At 38.4% G+C, this 16,429-nt stretch overlaps 1 protein-coding gene across 1 annotated transcript; it reads left to right on the top strand.

Annotated features, from left to right (window-relative positions):
• The first annotated feature begins 142 nt into the window (after positions 1-142).
• noc3l (NOC3-like DNA replication regulator) lies at positions 143-16,389 on the top strand. The gene is made up of 21 exons (XM_065242738.1): positions 143-260; positions 1,938-2,151; positions 2,238-2,361; positions 2,812-2,969; positions 3,056-3,112; positions 3,254-3,381; positions 3,463-3,624; positions 3,842-3,935; positions 7,727-7,902; positions 7,995-8,123; positions 8,235-8,366; positions 13,113-13,193; positions 13,273-13,373; positions 13,839-13,911; positions 13,995-14,058; positions 14,138-14,209; positions 14,299-14,480; positions 15,010-15,138; positions 15,300-15,397; positions 15,481-15,565; positions 16,218-16,389. The coding sequence occupies exons 1-21, from the start codon at positions 252-254 to the stop codon at positions 16,335-16,337; spliced, it is 2,388 nt and encodes a 795-aa protein (XP_065098810.1). The 5' UTR covers positions 143-251; the 3' UTR covers positions 16,338-16,389.
• Positions 16,390-16,429: the final 40 nt, after the last annotated feature.

The following is a 16,429-nucleotide window of genomic DNA, read 5'->3' as shown; positions in this document are numbered from 1 at the left end:
ATTAATAAGAAAAAAAACTTGTGTTATGACATTTATGTGATTGTTTTTATGAATATATTGACTTGCATTATTAAGACATTACTGTGTCTAATCCTCCAGGTCAACAGGTGGCGCTCAGAGTCTCTTTCTCCTCACTGACGTACTTCCTTTAAACGTAACTTTACTTCCTATCCACGTGCTGCATGTGTAGAGAGACACCGCTGCTGTGTTTTAATTTTATTCACTGGTTTAAACATCGCCTATAGTTCAATATGAGTCCGGTGAGTTAAACACATTTACTGTCTATCTGTCACCTTTTACATTTTACTCCAGACACTCCTGCCTGCCTGTCTGTTCATCTGTGTGTTTGTTTTGTGTGTCTGTCTTTCTTACTGTGTTTTTGTATCTGTGTGTTTGTCTCTAACGTTACCTGTCTGTCTGTCTGACTGGCAGTGTCTGTGCTTGTTTTATGTGTGTTTGTGTCTCTCTGTCTGTCTGTCTTGCATATCTTTTCATTTGCTCCTGTCTGTCTGTCAGTAAAATCTTTTGTGTAAGTTACATCAGTGAGTTTTGTTCAAGTCATCTTTATTTGTGCAGTGCTTTATACAACAGATTTTTTAAATGCATCTAACAGTAATACACATAATAAAACACACAGACAGTGAAATGCATCATTCAGTACAGTATGATTTAACGTTACAGTACATCAGATCTGCTGCAGATCTGTTACAGGTTGATGAAAACCATGAAAAATATACACCTATCAAACAGTCTTTCATATCACATCTTGAGCATTTTTATAGAAACCATGAAACTAAATAAACTTGTGAGTGTGCAAGACTGGCTACAGGCATATGATACAGTAGATGTTACAATAGTAGCACAGACAGTAGGGGAGAGCAGGGCACAAAGTTGAACTTTTTGGCATTGGTTCTATCAAAGTTAGATGAATCATTTTTTTTTACACAATCAACACAAACATCTTTTTTTATTTCAAATGATCACCTAAAGTTTGTTTATGGGACCTACCGTTATCGTACAATTACACCGAAAGTGCAAATGTTACAAATACCCCATAGGTGGGGTTAATTGTAACAAACCGAGGGTTTTTGTTTGAACACAAATAATTAAATACAATTCTGTCTATCTATTAGGTGGATATTGTTTATATATCTGCCTATAATAGAAAGATGTCCACACATTCATCCATCCATGATCCTTCATCTAACCATCCTTGTATTATTCATTAATGATTTTTTTGAAAGGGCTTCACAATTAAGACAAAACATTCATAATTGTGAATTATTTCCCCTGATATTGTATTAACAGTCGTCATTTTGATTAATAGTATTTACATTGTTTTCATTATCATTGTATACCTGAGGCTTAATTGTAACACTGAGTGACAACTAACCCCGCTGTGTACAAATATTTTCAATCCCAGCTATCAGTTACTTGAAGTTGCTGACATGTTTCAAAATAGTGTTATGTTTTAGGTTACAAAAAAGTGATTAAAATAATATAAGGTTGGATTTGGTGACTTATACACCCAACTCAGAAATCGAAAAAATAAGCATAAGATGAAGAAATTTACTTCCATGCCTTGAATATTTTATATCTTAAATTCACAAGAGATCATCTTTTGACAGTAAGAGAAAAAGATCAAAAGCACAGATTGCTCGCCCCGGTATAAATATGTAAAGTAGCTGCGATTAACCCTGCATTAGTTTCTGCCCCGCTCACCCCTACACAGTTGTTTACCTTTACTAGTCAATCTTTTACTGTAATCATTCATAGTGGGTTTTTTTGTGGATTTGCGTTAATAATAATAATAATGGATTTCTTTTTAAGTCTCTGTCATATACACACAAACATGATCTTTATTTGCAGTCGTTTTATTATTACGTTTTAATAGCATCCCTGCTTTCATTGAATCATGCTGTGATGTTTCTTTACAGAAGACCTCCAAAAAAAACAAGAAAAAGAAGCCGAGCTTCAGGAAACTGTTGAAAACCAGTAACCTGAAGCTCGAGAACAAACTGAAGAATCGTCAGTTTAAGCAACAGAGCAGCGCAAAGAAACATCGCAAAGAGCAGAGGAAACTACGTCAGGCCATTACAGATGTTTCCCATCAGACTCTCAAACCTCTGGAGCGTTATAAGAAGAGACCGGGTAAGAACTTATACACTGTTATTGTCTCTCTATTAAACATTCATCATTCTGGAGGTTGTCCTAACGTGATGGTCATGTGATCACAGAGGAAGAAGATGAGGAAGAGTTCCTGGAGGCTCTGCCCATCGACATGATGGAAGACGATGACCTGGAGCAGATGAAAGCCATGGCACAGAAAGCGTCCTTTATCACTCGCGACCTCTCCTCATGGTTAGCAGCATCTTTTAACTGTCACAGAATCTCATAAATGATTCCGTCTCTGTAAGATTTCTGATCCTTTTTTAGTTTTTAGGGGTGGGGGAAAATTTGATTCACATATGAATCACGATTCAGTCTTCTAGCGATTCGCGTGAATTCACAAATGTCAAAAATTGATAGTTTACACAAAAATAACGTAATGTTATTGGAACCAAAAGGAACCAGAACTCAACTGTGGGAGCGTTGCAACACACAGACATTTTAGAAAGCTTACACAAGCAGCAGAATACTGTAAAATACTTTTTGTATTTGTCTCTCTGCCTTTCTCTGTTCTGTTCAGATTTATTCACTTAATTTGCGTCTGGTGTGAACACACATTAAGAATCGCTTCACAAAAAGTAAAACGATTCCCACCCCTAGTAGTTTTTAGCTCATATATGTGTTTCCATTGATCTCCTGTAGCACACCAGCACATGCCAAGAAACGTAAATCGGAGCAGCTGGTGGAGAAATATGAGAAGATGCCCAGGAAGATGCAGCAGGAGGAAGAGAAGGAGCTCATTCATCTTCTGCCCATTAAAGATAAGAGCGGCCTGATCCCTCAGAGCATGGAGAAACCTGGTGTGTGTGTGTTTGTGTGTGTTTGCTTTCTGACTGTCTGCTTAATGTTTATGTATTCACTCTTAACATCTGCTTGTTCACTCCAGCGCTACAGAAGCCAGAGGAAGAGCAGGAACCGGAGGAGATGGAGGAACCAGAGGAAGGTTGTTTTCATTTCTTGACATTTTTAGAAGTAACATTTTACTGATGTCTCATTCAAGACATGTGGGGTTAAAGTGAATACTAAATCACTGAATCATCATTTAATTATTTGTTATATAATGTTATTTCTTATCTGTGCTCAGAGGAGCCAGAGAGCGGCCCGACATTAAGCCCTCAGGAACAACTGGAGCTGCGTCTGCAAAAACTGAAAGAGAAGAAACTGCACATAGCAGGTCTGGCATCAGCTATACTGGCCGATCCTCACGTTAATGTAAGAGCTCTGATAATAATGAACTCATTATGACAGACAGTGTTACATACATTACACTCAAACATCTCTCTGATGTCACAGATCAAGAAGCTGAAGGAGTTGAGGGCCATGCTGATGGAGACGGACCCCAGCATCGCCGTCACCGTCCGGAAGTTAGTCATGGTTTCCCTCATGGAAATATTTAAAGATATCGTTCCATCGTATCGGATCCGACCCCTGACCGAAGCTGAGAAAGCCACAAAGGTGAAAAGGCTCTCCTGACCTCAACTCTTCAATAGACTCATAAGGAGTTTTTTTTTTTAAGAAAACAAACTTTGAGATATCTTTAAATTTTAAATAAAAAAGAGCTTTTATTGAAGCTGATTTTAAATCTGTTATGTAATAACTCTGATTTATGCCTGTTTGATGCTCAGATACAGAAAGAGGGAAATGATGTCATGTATGATCTTCTCTCTTGCAGGTGAAGAAAGACACACAGCTGTTACGGGAGTTTGAGGAAGGTCTGGTCAGTCAATATAAATTCTATCTAGAGGATTTGGAGCAGACGGTGCGAGGTAAGATAAACACCTTGGTAGGGCTGGACAATATAAACACTATTTTTATCACCATATTCTTTAAATTATTTTGGCTGGTACGGTATAAACCCGATATTATGGGTCAGTGACAAAAAAGGTTTGGCAAGATGAGAAATTCAAAAATCTTTAAAAAATCTTAATCTTAAAGGCGTTCTAAGCGAATCTGTGTGTTGATTTTTGAAATGGGTTTTCAAACAAACTGAGCGTAGTTAACTCATACCCCTCCCTTCCGTGCTTTTATGAACGCGCCCAAACCCAACCCCCAAATTCTTCTTGGCATTTATTGGTTAGAATACTTTGTTATGGTTTCTGGTGTAGGTTTGGCCAGTTTGTTATTATTGCAGTTAGGGGTGTGCCGGTTTCAGAATTGGTGATGACGGTTATGACGTGAGTCAAATGTGACGGTTCATAACATAACCGTCTGTGGGGGGCGTTTTGCTCGTTTAAATGTTTGTGGATTGACGCGAAAGTGTCATTTTACCATAAAATCATGAATGTGATGCCAAGTGTGTTTTTAACAGTAATGACTTTAAGCAATTTAACAGAAAGCAATGAAATATTTAAAAACACAATGTTGACAGAAGACAGCGCTGTCACTCTCTGCTCAGAATAAATGAATCCTCTCTCATCTATTTTGATAATCTTCAGAGAAACAGATTTAATTGTGTCTATATCTGTCATTACATGGACCAGAATGTGGGTTAAAAAGCGTCTTGAAGAGGTTTTGCTCATAAATGCATGTAAAGTAAAGTAATATGAACTTGAGATTTTTATACTGTTACTAAACTGCACACTATGCGCAGCAAACTCAGCCGACAATGGCCACGCGCGGCAAACGCTCTCCACATACAGTACGCGCTGTTCAGTGCTCACACTTGCGAAGTAAACCGGCGTTTGAATAAACAAGACACTGATTAGCTACTTACTCTACGTTTATTTAAAATTAACAGCAAGACAAGCAGTGAATGTGCTTTCAGGAGAGTTAGTAGATTAGCATGGGAGAATTTGAACTTGAAAAGCGGAGTGTACTGACGTCTTTCCGCGGTTAAAACAACATTCCTTCTTATGGTCATTCATGTTTATTTGATGCTATAAATTAACTAGAAGGAAGAGATGATTTGAAAGGTAAGACTTTGTTTAATATGTTTAATCTCAAAAGTAACCGAAAAGTAAACCTGGTCTGTCCTGTATGTCAGCGCGTTGTCAGTGTCTGCTCCGCTCTGTATTTTTCACTGCGTGAGAACATGGTGGGGCGTATAACACAGACTGTTAACAATTGTTTTAAATAGTATTTAAAAATTCTGTATGATAAATTTTTTTTAAATATATTTTAATAACACGGTTTTGCCGGTTATAGAGTTCTAATGACGGTGTTCAACTATCACCGTCGGTCTCACGGTTATATAATGACCGTCACAGCCCTAATTGCAGTTTGTGGAGGCTGGGCTGTCTACAGAGATCGCGTTTTTTTACAGTTTGATCAGCGGACAGGAAGTAAGCAGATAGTGAGGAGATGTTTGCTGTATGTAACAAAAAATGTTTTATGGTCTAAACGCTAGTGTTGGGCGATATGCCCTATTTTCAGATCGTCCTATCGTCAGCCTGTGAGATCGGCGATACACGATATTATCGGGGGGCGGGGCAGTAGTTTACTCATTTTTTATTTGTTAATTTTTTACTCATTATAACAAGTCACTTGATGGGTGGACAAAAAAACAAGAGCAACACCGTCATGACCGCAACCTTCTTAAACCTGATGCCATTAATGCGAGTGCGTCATTAAAACCCTATCATGATTACTTAATAACTGTAAAAACATGCATCTGCGCACGCACACACACGTGCGCGCACATAAACAATTCAATGCATTGGTTTAGTGCTGTTGCAGAAGACTACACGTGTCAAGCAGTGGTGCTCTCATGAGGTGCCTTTTTAAACGCATCGGTCCAGCGGAACGCGATCATATTTTAAACACAATCATATATTAAACACGAGGGACGTGTTGCTACAACTCCTTGAAATGCATATCATAAACAGGATTAATACCTAGTGATCTGACTTCAGACAGAGCGCAGCTTTCTGCACGTACGCGAGAGTGAGAGAGAGGCGCTAATATGCAGCGGGTCATATTTTAAACAAAAAGTAAAGTTTGCCTCAGCTCGCATGAAACGCATTAAACTGAACAAATACATAAGGATTACTACTTTAGTTTATGTTTAGACTTCGGACAGACGCGAGAGCGCGTGCACGTGAGACAGAGAGAAGCGCAGCTGCTCATGACGCGGCGCGCTGGATTTTAGTGGTAGAAGGAGACCAAGACGCGCGCATTAATGCAGGTACGTGCAAGAAGGAATTCTCTCTTTACAAGCTCTCCGCGTAAAGTGAAGCCCACAAACCCTCATGTGAGGAAAAGCATGCATTGTGGGTGTTAATATAAAACTATGATGATAATAATAATAATAATAACCATTCGCCAACTATCGTCGTGACTATCGCCATGAAAGCCTGCCATTGGCGATATGTCTGAAGATCGTCGATACACGATACTATCGTCTATCGGCACAACCCTACTAAACGCGTGAGTTCGCTTGGAGAACCTTTAAAATCTTTTTTTTAAATCTTAAAAAAAAACTTGTTTTAAAGGCATTTAAAAGCAGTTTATTTCAATGCACATAGTGTATTTATGTTGATTTTATGCAATAAAATCATTTGCACCATTTTTATGAAAGTTAAGACTGAATAGACCTGAAAACGTTATATTGTGTAACCGCCAATTAAGCCAAAGAATGAGAAATATTAAATATTTTGTCCACCTTAATGGCATGTAAGTGTAATCATCATTTAAATTTGAATTTTATTAGTTACTAAATGTAAATTTTAATTTATTTGTGTAATATTTGTCCTGACATAATAAAAACAGCTCTGATTTCTAAATAATCTTTGACAAATTATGTAAAAATGAATGTAAAAATATCATATTACACTAAACCTAGATGATTATATTTTATTTCACATATTTTAAGAATATATTTATATTTTTATTAAAAAATACTAGTTAACACAGACCGGTTACACCATAGTGACATTTTTGCAATTATCCTCCAAATATTCTTTCAAAATGAAATTGGCCCTCGAAAAAAAAAATAATGCAAATAATCTGCAAATTTATTTTGAAATTTTAACCCTTTTACATTTAATTGAACCATATGGACACAAAATAATAAACGTCATGTCATTAAACCCCACAAAGAAGTAAGGTTGATCAAAGAAGAGCCCATGGAAATGAATGAACCTCAATTAGAATAGCCCATGACAGCGGCCGAGATTTGGATTTGTTTCCAGGAAGCTAGTTCTAGTTTTGATATATTTTATTCAGTGGCAAGAAAAAGTATGGGAACCCAGTGTTAAAAAAGCCTTGGGATATACTGCAAAGAATGCCCACAACGAATGTCTGTATCTACAAGCAAATAAATTTGCGAAGTCTATGAAACCTTCTCTTATAAAGCAATATATTTTTAAAAACATAGCACCTTGATGTGTGTTTAACATCGTTTTTAGTCGTGACATGCTAATGGCCGTGGCCCACAGGACGCTGTAATGTATATCGAAATATCGGAGATGTTATAAACCATATCACCGTTATTGAAAAAAAATACAGCAAAATATATTGATATTGAATTATTGTCCAGCCCTTCGCCATATGCTTGTGATGTGAGCTTTGTTCATGAGAGATGAAGATCTGAGCCGATGCTGATGCTGCTGTGTTTCAGACTGGAAACAGAAGAAACTGAAGAGCAGTCAGGCTATCTCTCTGCACTGTTATAAAGGTCTGGCTGAAGTGGCCATCAAGTGCATCTGTGAACTTCTGGTTGCTCTCCCTCACTTCAACTTTCACAACAATATTCTTGTCATGATCGTTCCTCTGATGATTGAGCCTCTCAGAAAGGTCCGTCACAGTTTTCACAGTCTGATAAGAGCTTTTGTCTGAATCATCATCATCATCATCAGACGCTGAGACGTTTGTGTTTGTGTGTTCAGGTATCAGAGATGTGTTGTGAAGCAGTCAGGAATCTGTTGAGGCTGGATAAAGTGGGTCAGGTGTCACTGGCAGCGGTGAAGGTCATCTCCGGTCTGGTCAAGAGCAGAAACTATGATGTCAAACCAGAGGTGCTTTAATATTAAAAGAGTTCAGAATGAATGTTACATGTGTCAGTGCCTGGTGAAGCCACGTTTGAGTGCTGATCTCAGGGTTTGTTTATGTCTCACCTGGACGTTCAGGTCCTGAAGGTTCTCATGTCTCTGAGGATTAAAGAGGTGGACCTGAAGAAAGATTCAGAAGATACAGCGCCCAAAAAGAACTTCATGACCTTTAAGGACAAGAAGAAGAATCTGTCCAGAATGCAGCGCAAGGTAAACATTTAGCATTTATCTCATTTCCTGTTAGCTGATGTGGCTTCTCAGATATCACAATCATTAACTCTTTCTCTGCCAGCCAGCGCCAGCAAGTTTAATGCCTTCCAGAAAATGTTCTTCTTTAAATATATAAACATACACTATATCAAATGAAAGAACAGACCCTCTAGAATATGGATTGCTGTAAAAAAAACTCTCCTCTTTGGCATTGAATGCTTCCTTATAAAGCTCCCATAACACATGCTGTTTCTGCCCATCTCATGTAAATCTTAAATACCTACAGAGTAGTATTACATCCTTCATGTCTCCAATGAGTCTTTAGTTTTATCAGATTTATAAAAGACAGATCAGCTGTAGCGATTGTTTACGGAAAAAGCACAAAATCACAGAGGTCTAGCAGGAGTAGCAAGTGACAAGCAAGCAACACCCACAAAACATTATCCCACTATCTCTGGATAATTTATGATTCTCTACATGTTAGTGTCATTTACATCACTTATGTGCCGATTGCCAACAAAGCACTGACATTTGATGCAGTTTTACTTACCGCCTGTCAGAGTCCTGCACAGGTCTATTTTTGGAGAGACCTGCCCGTCTCTGCAAAGTTCAGCACCAGATTCGAGATGTCACCCGCCCGGACCCGTTAATGTTTGGCCCGTTACCCGACCTGTATCCGGATAAATCAAACACACTAAAAGCATTCCAATTAAAGTGCTTTATTTTTTATCTCGTACCTCTCTTAACATCACAGTGTCATGAAAAGGCTAATGAAATAGGCTAAAGTGCGCTTTGTTTTGTGCCATTCAAGTAGCCTATCATCGGCACCCAAGTAGGCTATAAACCAGATAACTATACACAAATAGACTTAATAATGAAAAAAAAGAACAAGAAAAATTACAACCTATCTACACAACCCCTGCTGTGCTCCTACAAGTCTCGTCTCGAAATGCTTTTTAAGAGAAGACGTTCCCAGCTTCCGGCTGTCAACGGCAAAACTTTATACAACTCCTGCAACGCTCGCTCCAACTAGGCTACGAGAAGCATCAACAAAGGTCGCGTACTGTCGCAGTGGTGGTGACATGATGGGTCAAATGTCATATGTTGCGCATGTAATGTTAATTTAGACATACAAATATTGCACAGAATTTTAGGAATGTCACAATCCACCCGTTTTAGACACTTTTATGTGGGTATCCACAGGTACCCGACCCGTTGCAGGATTCTGTCGCCTTTGACTCATGTCGCGGTTGGGACTTTTCAACTAAATTCAGCGTTAAACACAACTTCGCTGCTACCCCAGATAAACAAACTGTATCCATTGTTTTTATAAAGCTGGCTTACTTGGAAAGCTGAACAACGCTTTTTTCTCCTTGCATCCAAAAACATACTTCTTTTTTTGCCATTGTTGAGTCATGATATAAAACAAAGCTGTCACATGCAGTAGAGCTGGCGAAAAAAATTGCCTGCGATCCTTCGATTCTCATGAGTGTCCCATCAGTAAAGCCGGTTCGGTGATTAATAGTTAATCGCCATCAACTGCTTTTAGATGGAGCGGCGTTTACTACACAAAGCTGTATTTTTTACCAAAAGCTAGGCGATTATGAACGCAATTTTGCCTTGCTTCTGCCTATGGCTCTGTGTAGTAAATGCCGCTCCATCTGAAAGCAGGCAATGGCGATCACCTAACCGTCTTTACTGATAAGACACGCATGAGAATTGCAGGCGTTTTTTTTGCCCAGCTCTAGCGTGCAGTGATGCCTGTGATTTTGAAGGAACAGTGCTATTGAGCATCCTTGTCGTTCTCGCTCTCTAGCCTGGAATACACTGCAGGATTTTTGCACTCCTACAAGATCATTACCTTATCACACTTTGCGACATGGATCGTTTAAACTCGGGTATGACAGGCATGTAGACTGTACGATGATGACATGGAAGCTTTGGCAGCTGCGCCACACGTTAGCGCAACGTCACCAGCATGCGCTCAAATACCAGTACTTAAGTTGTAGCAGCAAACACACTGTGCGGTGATCATGCTATATTTCTGACACTGTCAGAAAACGATCGTAGGCTATCTTTGGATGCAAGACCGGGAAAACTGCTGTCTTTGAACCTCTCTCACTGTACACCATAGGACCACCGATAAAGAGCCACGATCACAGAAATCGTGACGATTGTTTCAAGATGGCAATCTTTCATCTGGGACAGCAAAACATTGTGCAATGTATACGGGGCTTTACTCTGATGCTTTTCCCTAGGGAGTGCCCAAACATATACAATATGGAGTCACCGATACGTAACGGGAACCCATTTTCGGAAAAAGCTTTCTGAAGCTTCTAGAAAAGAGGAAGTATGAGTTTGGCCCAGAAATACTCCATCATACACTCAACTGCTTTTTTGACACTTTGCATTTGTTTAGCATTAGGATTACAACTCTTAAACTTTAATAAGTCAAAATGCATAAAATAGCGTTCACCCCCCCCCCCCCTTTAATTTATGAGATGATTCTTCAATGGAGGGGAGAGAGTTAATAAAGGGTGATACTTCAGGAGAATCTCTCCTCAACAGATTGGAGGAGATTTACATTGTTTTATGATAAATGTTTTGTGCATTTAATTTTGAAATCAAGAGTTTGTTGTGTGTCTTAAGCTCAGTTCTCTTTTAATGAATGCTTTGAAATCTTGATGGAGCAAATAAGTTTAAAAAAAACTTAATCAGGGTTTCCGCGGGGTTGTAAAAAGTAGTAAAAGGTAGTAAATTAAATTATGCCAAATTAAGGCCAGTAAAAAGTAGTAAAAAGTAGTAAGCGTCATCTGACGAGGTAGTAAATTTTCGATTGCCTTTTGTAATGTTATGATGCCTGGAAATTAGTTCAAATCACCTGCATATCTGGGCAAATAATCAAAGATCTTTCATCTCTGGGATGTGATCAAAGCCTGAAGTGGAGCCAAATCACGTTCCTCTCTCCGCTGTAAGCGTTCTGTAATCACTACGGACCGGATCCACTCCGGGTTTTCTGACTGTATCACGTTAAGCTGAGGTAAAACTTTTTCAGCTAGCATGGTCAAACTTATAATGCAGGAAGGCTCCTATGTTTTGAAGATCGATAAAGGTGTAAAAGACGATTGACTTGGCTTAGCGAAATAATGAAGATTGGCAAGCCTTTCAGTTCGTGGGATAAGAAAACCAAACAGGTAATTGCGTGTCTTTGCACAGTATGACTAACGTAAGGGGTCCGGTATTTTGGGGGTAAATGATTTCTCACGTTACTGATCATCCGCGGCACGCTTTTACATGCTATGCTGATATAGCCAGTGTCTGGTACAACGGGTTTGTTTAACTCGTGGGTAAACTTCATGTGGATCCACAAGAACCAAGAGGCAGATGACATCCAAATCCTGTGAGAGCGATTGACGAGGAATCATAAGAGGAGACTGCTTCCGAAATGCTCTCGCGGGACTTTGATGTCATCCACCTGTCGGTTCTTGCAGTTGCATTTGCGTGTGGTCACAAAAACGTAACATTTGTACATATATTTAAGCACAGCAGTTTAAAAACAGGTGATTTTAAGCCATTCAAACACAAACAACAGTGCGTCCGCAGTTTCTGTGTCAGAAGAGCATGCAAGCCGCGCATTCGTTTCTCATTGAGCTTGTGTTGTACGTATTTTTGCCGCTTTATTGGCCTTAAATAACACATATGCCTCAAAAATCCCGTCTTTGCAAATATCCTCATATAAACACGACCATTAAGGTCTTAGGAGAAAGTAAACAGCAGAAACATTGCGCATAAACTAGCAGATCAGCGCTGCCTCTATTGTAACATAATAATTTGTTGATAAAGGTACAGTCATTCAATTAACAACTGTCACTATGGTTACAGACATCCTGTGCGAATTCTACACGAGTTTGACTCGAGTTACTCGTTCAGGGTTTATATTCATACATAACGTTACTGTATTAGAGCTGTGACTGTAAACTGTTGTGTGAACAGAACAGACCCTGGATTATTTGTTTATGTTTACTGAATAATATGATATTAAAAAGTTGTATTTGTTCACATTAGTAAATGCATTATATAACAAACAAACAATGAAAAATATATTGCAAGTATATAAGCATTAATTAATTCTTGTTTATGTCATTACAGTAATTGATGGTGGTTCATGGTACATTCACTAATGTTAACAGTTTCAACTTTGATTAAAAAATTATTAGTAAATGCTAAAATAAATACATTTACAATTAATAAATAATTAATAAAACAATCATTAAAGGTGGTGATATTCATGTTTTCTTTTTATATAGTGAGTTATTTAGCTGTTTCGCCTTAATCTGAAATGCCCTGCAAACTACAGCTACCTATATATGCCACATGAGACTTCAATGTGGAATTTATGGCAAAAAAAATCTCCCCTTAAAATGCTATTGGTCTCGCCTACATAAAGTGTTAGGTAAAGGAATATGACTTGGCCTGAAAAATATTTCAGTCAGAAGAATTTTTTCACTTTAATTCTTTTTTTGTATGTTATATATGTCAAAATCTGTGTAAATAATAGAAAGGTCGCTGATTAACACTTGCAATTCAGTGTCGTGATGGTTTTAAAAAATATTCTGAAGGTAGTAAAAAAGGTAGTAAAAAGTAGTAAATTTAACTTAAGGATTTCTGTATAAACCCTGTTAATGAGAAAGTGGTGATATGTGCTGTTTGAGTGTGTCATTTAAACATCACCTTTGTCCTTAACAGTGGAAGAAAGCTGAAGAGAAGCTGCAGAAAGAACTTCTAGAAGCTGAAGCGTCTGAGAACAAAGACCGAAAGATCAAACTGGTGAGCAGATGATCTGAGGTCAGTCAGTGTCTTATAGATCCATGACAGTCTGATCAGTCTCAAACTCTTGTGATTCCAGCACACGGAGACATTGAACATGGTGTTTCTCATCTACTTCAGGATTCTCAAGAAAGCTCAGAAGTCTATCTTACTGCCTTCTGTTTTAGAGGGACTCGCAAAGTAAGAAGCACATTACCTGTGAATGCATTTAAACCAATTCAATAATAGAAGAAATCAAATTAACATTGATAAAGACAAAACACTGTTTGTTGAGTAAATGACAGATGATGATTTTGTCATAGTGAAGCTGTCAGCAGGGTTCCCATGGGTCATGGAATTTCTGGAATATCATGGAATTTTTAAAGGTCTATTCCAGACATTGAAAGTCAGGGAACTTTATATATTTTTCATCCAAGTCATGGAATTTTAGTTTCTATGTATCAAAATGTAATTTTTCTATACCATATCATTTTCATCTGGCTTAAAGTGGGAACCCTGTGTGGAAAGTGCTGATGAACATCTAAACTAAAGTCTGATAGCTGACATCTTATAATCCTAAAGTCATTTTGAAAAAGTTAACTTTCCATAAATCCCATAATCTCTTACGATTATTGTCAGTGTTTCTCAATCATCTTCTCTCTGAAGGTTTGCTCATCTCATCAACTTGGAGTTCTTTGATGATCTGCTGACAGTTCTTCATTCTCTGGTGGTGTCAGGTGTAAGTTTATCTAGGCTGTGTATGTGAACCATTATTTCAAGATTATCAAACGTTTCAGACTTTAACATCTCACTTTCTCTCAGGATCTGACGTATCGAGAGAGTCTTCACTGCATCCTCACATCCTTTCACATTTTATCCGGACAAGGTCAGATCGGTTTCGTGTCTTCTTTTACAAACATCTGGCCCTCATTCAAACATCTCACCGTGCTTTCATTCCCACACAGGTGACGTCCTCAACATCGATCCTTTGAAGTTCTACAGTCACTTTTATAAAACCCTGCTGACGCTGCATGCGGGTGAGACCTCGGTCATTTAATCACTTAATGAAAACATCATTGTGCTCAAGCTAATATGGCGTGTCACCGCTGTCTCTGATTGGGTGCAGGTTGCGCGAACGAAGACACGTCGATTGTGCTGCAGTGTCTGGATGTAATGTTGGCCAAGCGCAGGAAGCAGGTGACCCTTCAGAGAGCTCAGGCATTTGTTAAGAGACTCGACACACTCGCTCTTCATGTGCTGCCTGACTCATGTGTGGGAATCCTGGCAGCTAACAGGACACTGCTGCATGTAAGTCCATACCGTATCACTGTGTTGTGTAGGTTTAGTTGTACAGTAGTGTTTACTGTAAAACACGGTAATGCATTTCTTCATAACACATCATCTTAAACAAAGGTTGTATAAATGAAAAGTTTGGTCATTATTTATTCACCTTCATGTCATTCAGACCTCAGGTGGCTTTTTTGTTCTTTGAACAACACAATTGCTAAAGTTCTGTTTTTGGTTAACTAAAAAACTAAGCCTTTATTCCCATGGTCTTATGTCTGTCATCAAGCTTGTCACAATGCATTATGGGATTTCTTTCTCCACAAAGGACATTAAATGCTGCCTTAAAGGAAGATATCTCAGAATAACACACAAAATATTATTCCAAGTGGAACAACACCACATTTATATCAGGACATTTGTGATTTCATCATCATATAGATGTTGATTTTGTTTCTCATTGTAACAGACAATAACATAATCTTAATCCTTTGATCTGATGAGACTTTGTTATTTATTGCTGTTGTTAACTATGATTTTGATTGTGTCTTAGACTTTCCCCAAGTGTGATATTTTGCTGGATAATGAGATGCAGGGCAGTGGGGTTTATCTTCCAGAGCTGGATGAACCGGAGTACTGTAATCCTCAAAACACCTCCCTGTGGGAACTTCACCTGCTGAAGGTAAACTGTGCGTGTGTGTTTGTTTGCGAGCGAGCGTGTGTTCATGCATGGTTTATGACATTTATGAAAAGAACGTGCTGAACTTTTGAGAGATTTTATCATGGTAAACGTGTATCCAGACAGACAATGTGAAAATATGGATTTCTGTGTTTTGGTTTTAGAGACATTATCATCCGATGGTGAGGAGGTTTGCAGCTCATCTGATGTTAGGAGCTCCTAGTGAAGGCTCCGGTGCCCTCAGCGTTGAACTAAGCAGAAGGTGCACAGATAACTTTCTTCATTCATGCATTCACTGACTGTGATGTTGTCTGCTTGAATATTAAGATTTGATTCTCTTTGCAGGACTCCGGTGCAGCTGTTTGAAGACTACAGTGTTAAACACATGACATTTAATCCTCCTGTTGCTGGACCGCCCACCAAGAAAAAGGTTTCATTCTGCCAACAGAAATCTTTAAATCTGGCTGTAAAACTCACAGGATCTATAATGATCCTACATTTTATCTCACAAGAATGAATACAGTTAAAGGTGCTGTATGTGGCTGAACTTTATTGTAGTCAAAATATTAGAGACCGTTTATTCTCCACCCCCTCTCGGGCTGCCAGACACATGCAGGAGCGCTACTGAGGATGGAAAGCATATGTTTATCTGCAAAATTTTACTTTGCAATGTTTTTGTTGATTGCAAATTACAAATCCACTGGATATTTATAGCTCGATTCAGAGTTTGTGTCCACCGGAGGTCGCATTTATGATCCTTTGCGTTTCAAAAAGAGAATAACTGGCTACAGCATTGGTTTTCAGAGAAACAGATATGTAAACGTAACACATTTCCTTATAACTACAAATATATTGTAGTGTTTTTTATTTAATGCAGTCAAAGACTTACACACAGCTTCCTTAATGAATTATAAGATGCTGTACAAATTTAAGCAAGCTGGTAATGAAACCTTTAGGTCTTTGTATCTGATAACTTCTCAAACAATTTAACTAATTAAACTTTTGGCTTAAGATTACATTTGGTGCTTTTTTGTGGTGCGTTTCTTTGGTTTACATTGAATTTCTTTTCTCTGTTATTACAGGAACATTTTACCATCGGTTACACATTTCTGGATTGTGACTTGGAGCGACAGATCGACGCTGCTCTTCACACAGATGAAGACGAGATGAGTTTAGACTTTAGCGTTCCTCAAACACAATAATGGCAGTGTATGAATGTAAATAAGGCCTGAAAATAAATGAAACTGTTTTTTATCTGTTTGTATGAATGGTTCAAGAAAACCTCAGTCTTCTA

Source organism: Paramisgurnus dabryanus, chromosome 1 (genome assembly GCF_030506205.2).
Source record: "Paramisgurnus dabryanus chromosome 1, PD_genome_1.1, whole genome shotgun sequence".
Classification (NCBI taxonomy): Eukaryota; Metazoa; Chordata; class Actinopteri; order Cypriniformes; family Cobitidae; genus Paramisgurnus; species Paramisgurnus dabryanus.
This window is presented reverse-complemented; position numbering and strand designations above follow the sequence as displayed.

Bases quoted from the DNA above. Each gene is read 5' to 3' on its own strand.
- noc3l (XM_065242738.1), top strand. The intron at 3,382-3,462 runs GTAAGAGCTCTG...CTGATGTCACAG, and splicing joins TGGCCGATCCTCACGTTAAT to ATCAAGAAGCTGAAGGAGTT. The intron at 8,124-8,234 runs GTGCTTTAATAT...CTGGACGTTCAG, and splicing joins ACTATGATGTCAAACCAGAG to GTCCTGAAGGTTCTCATGTC.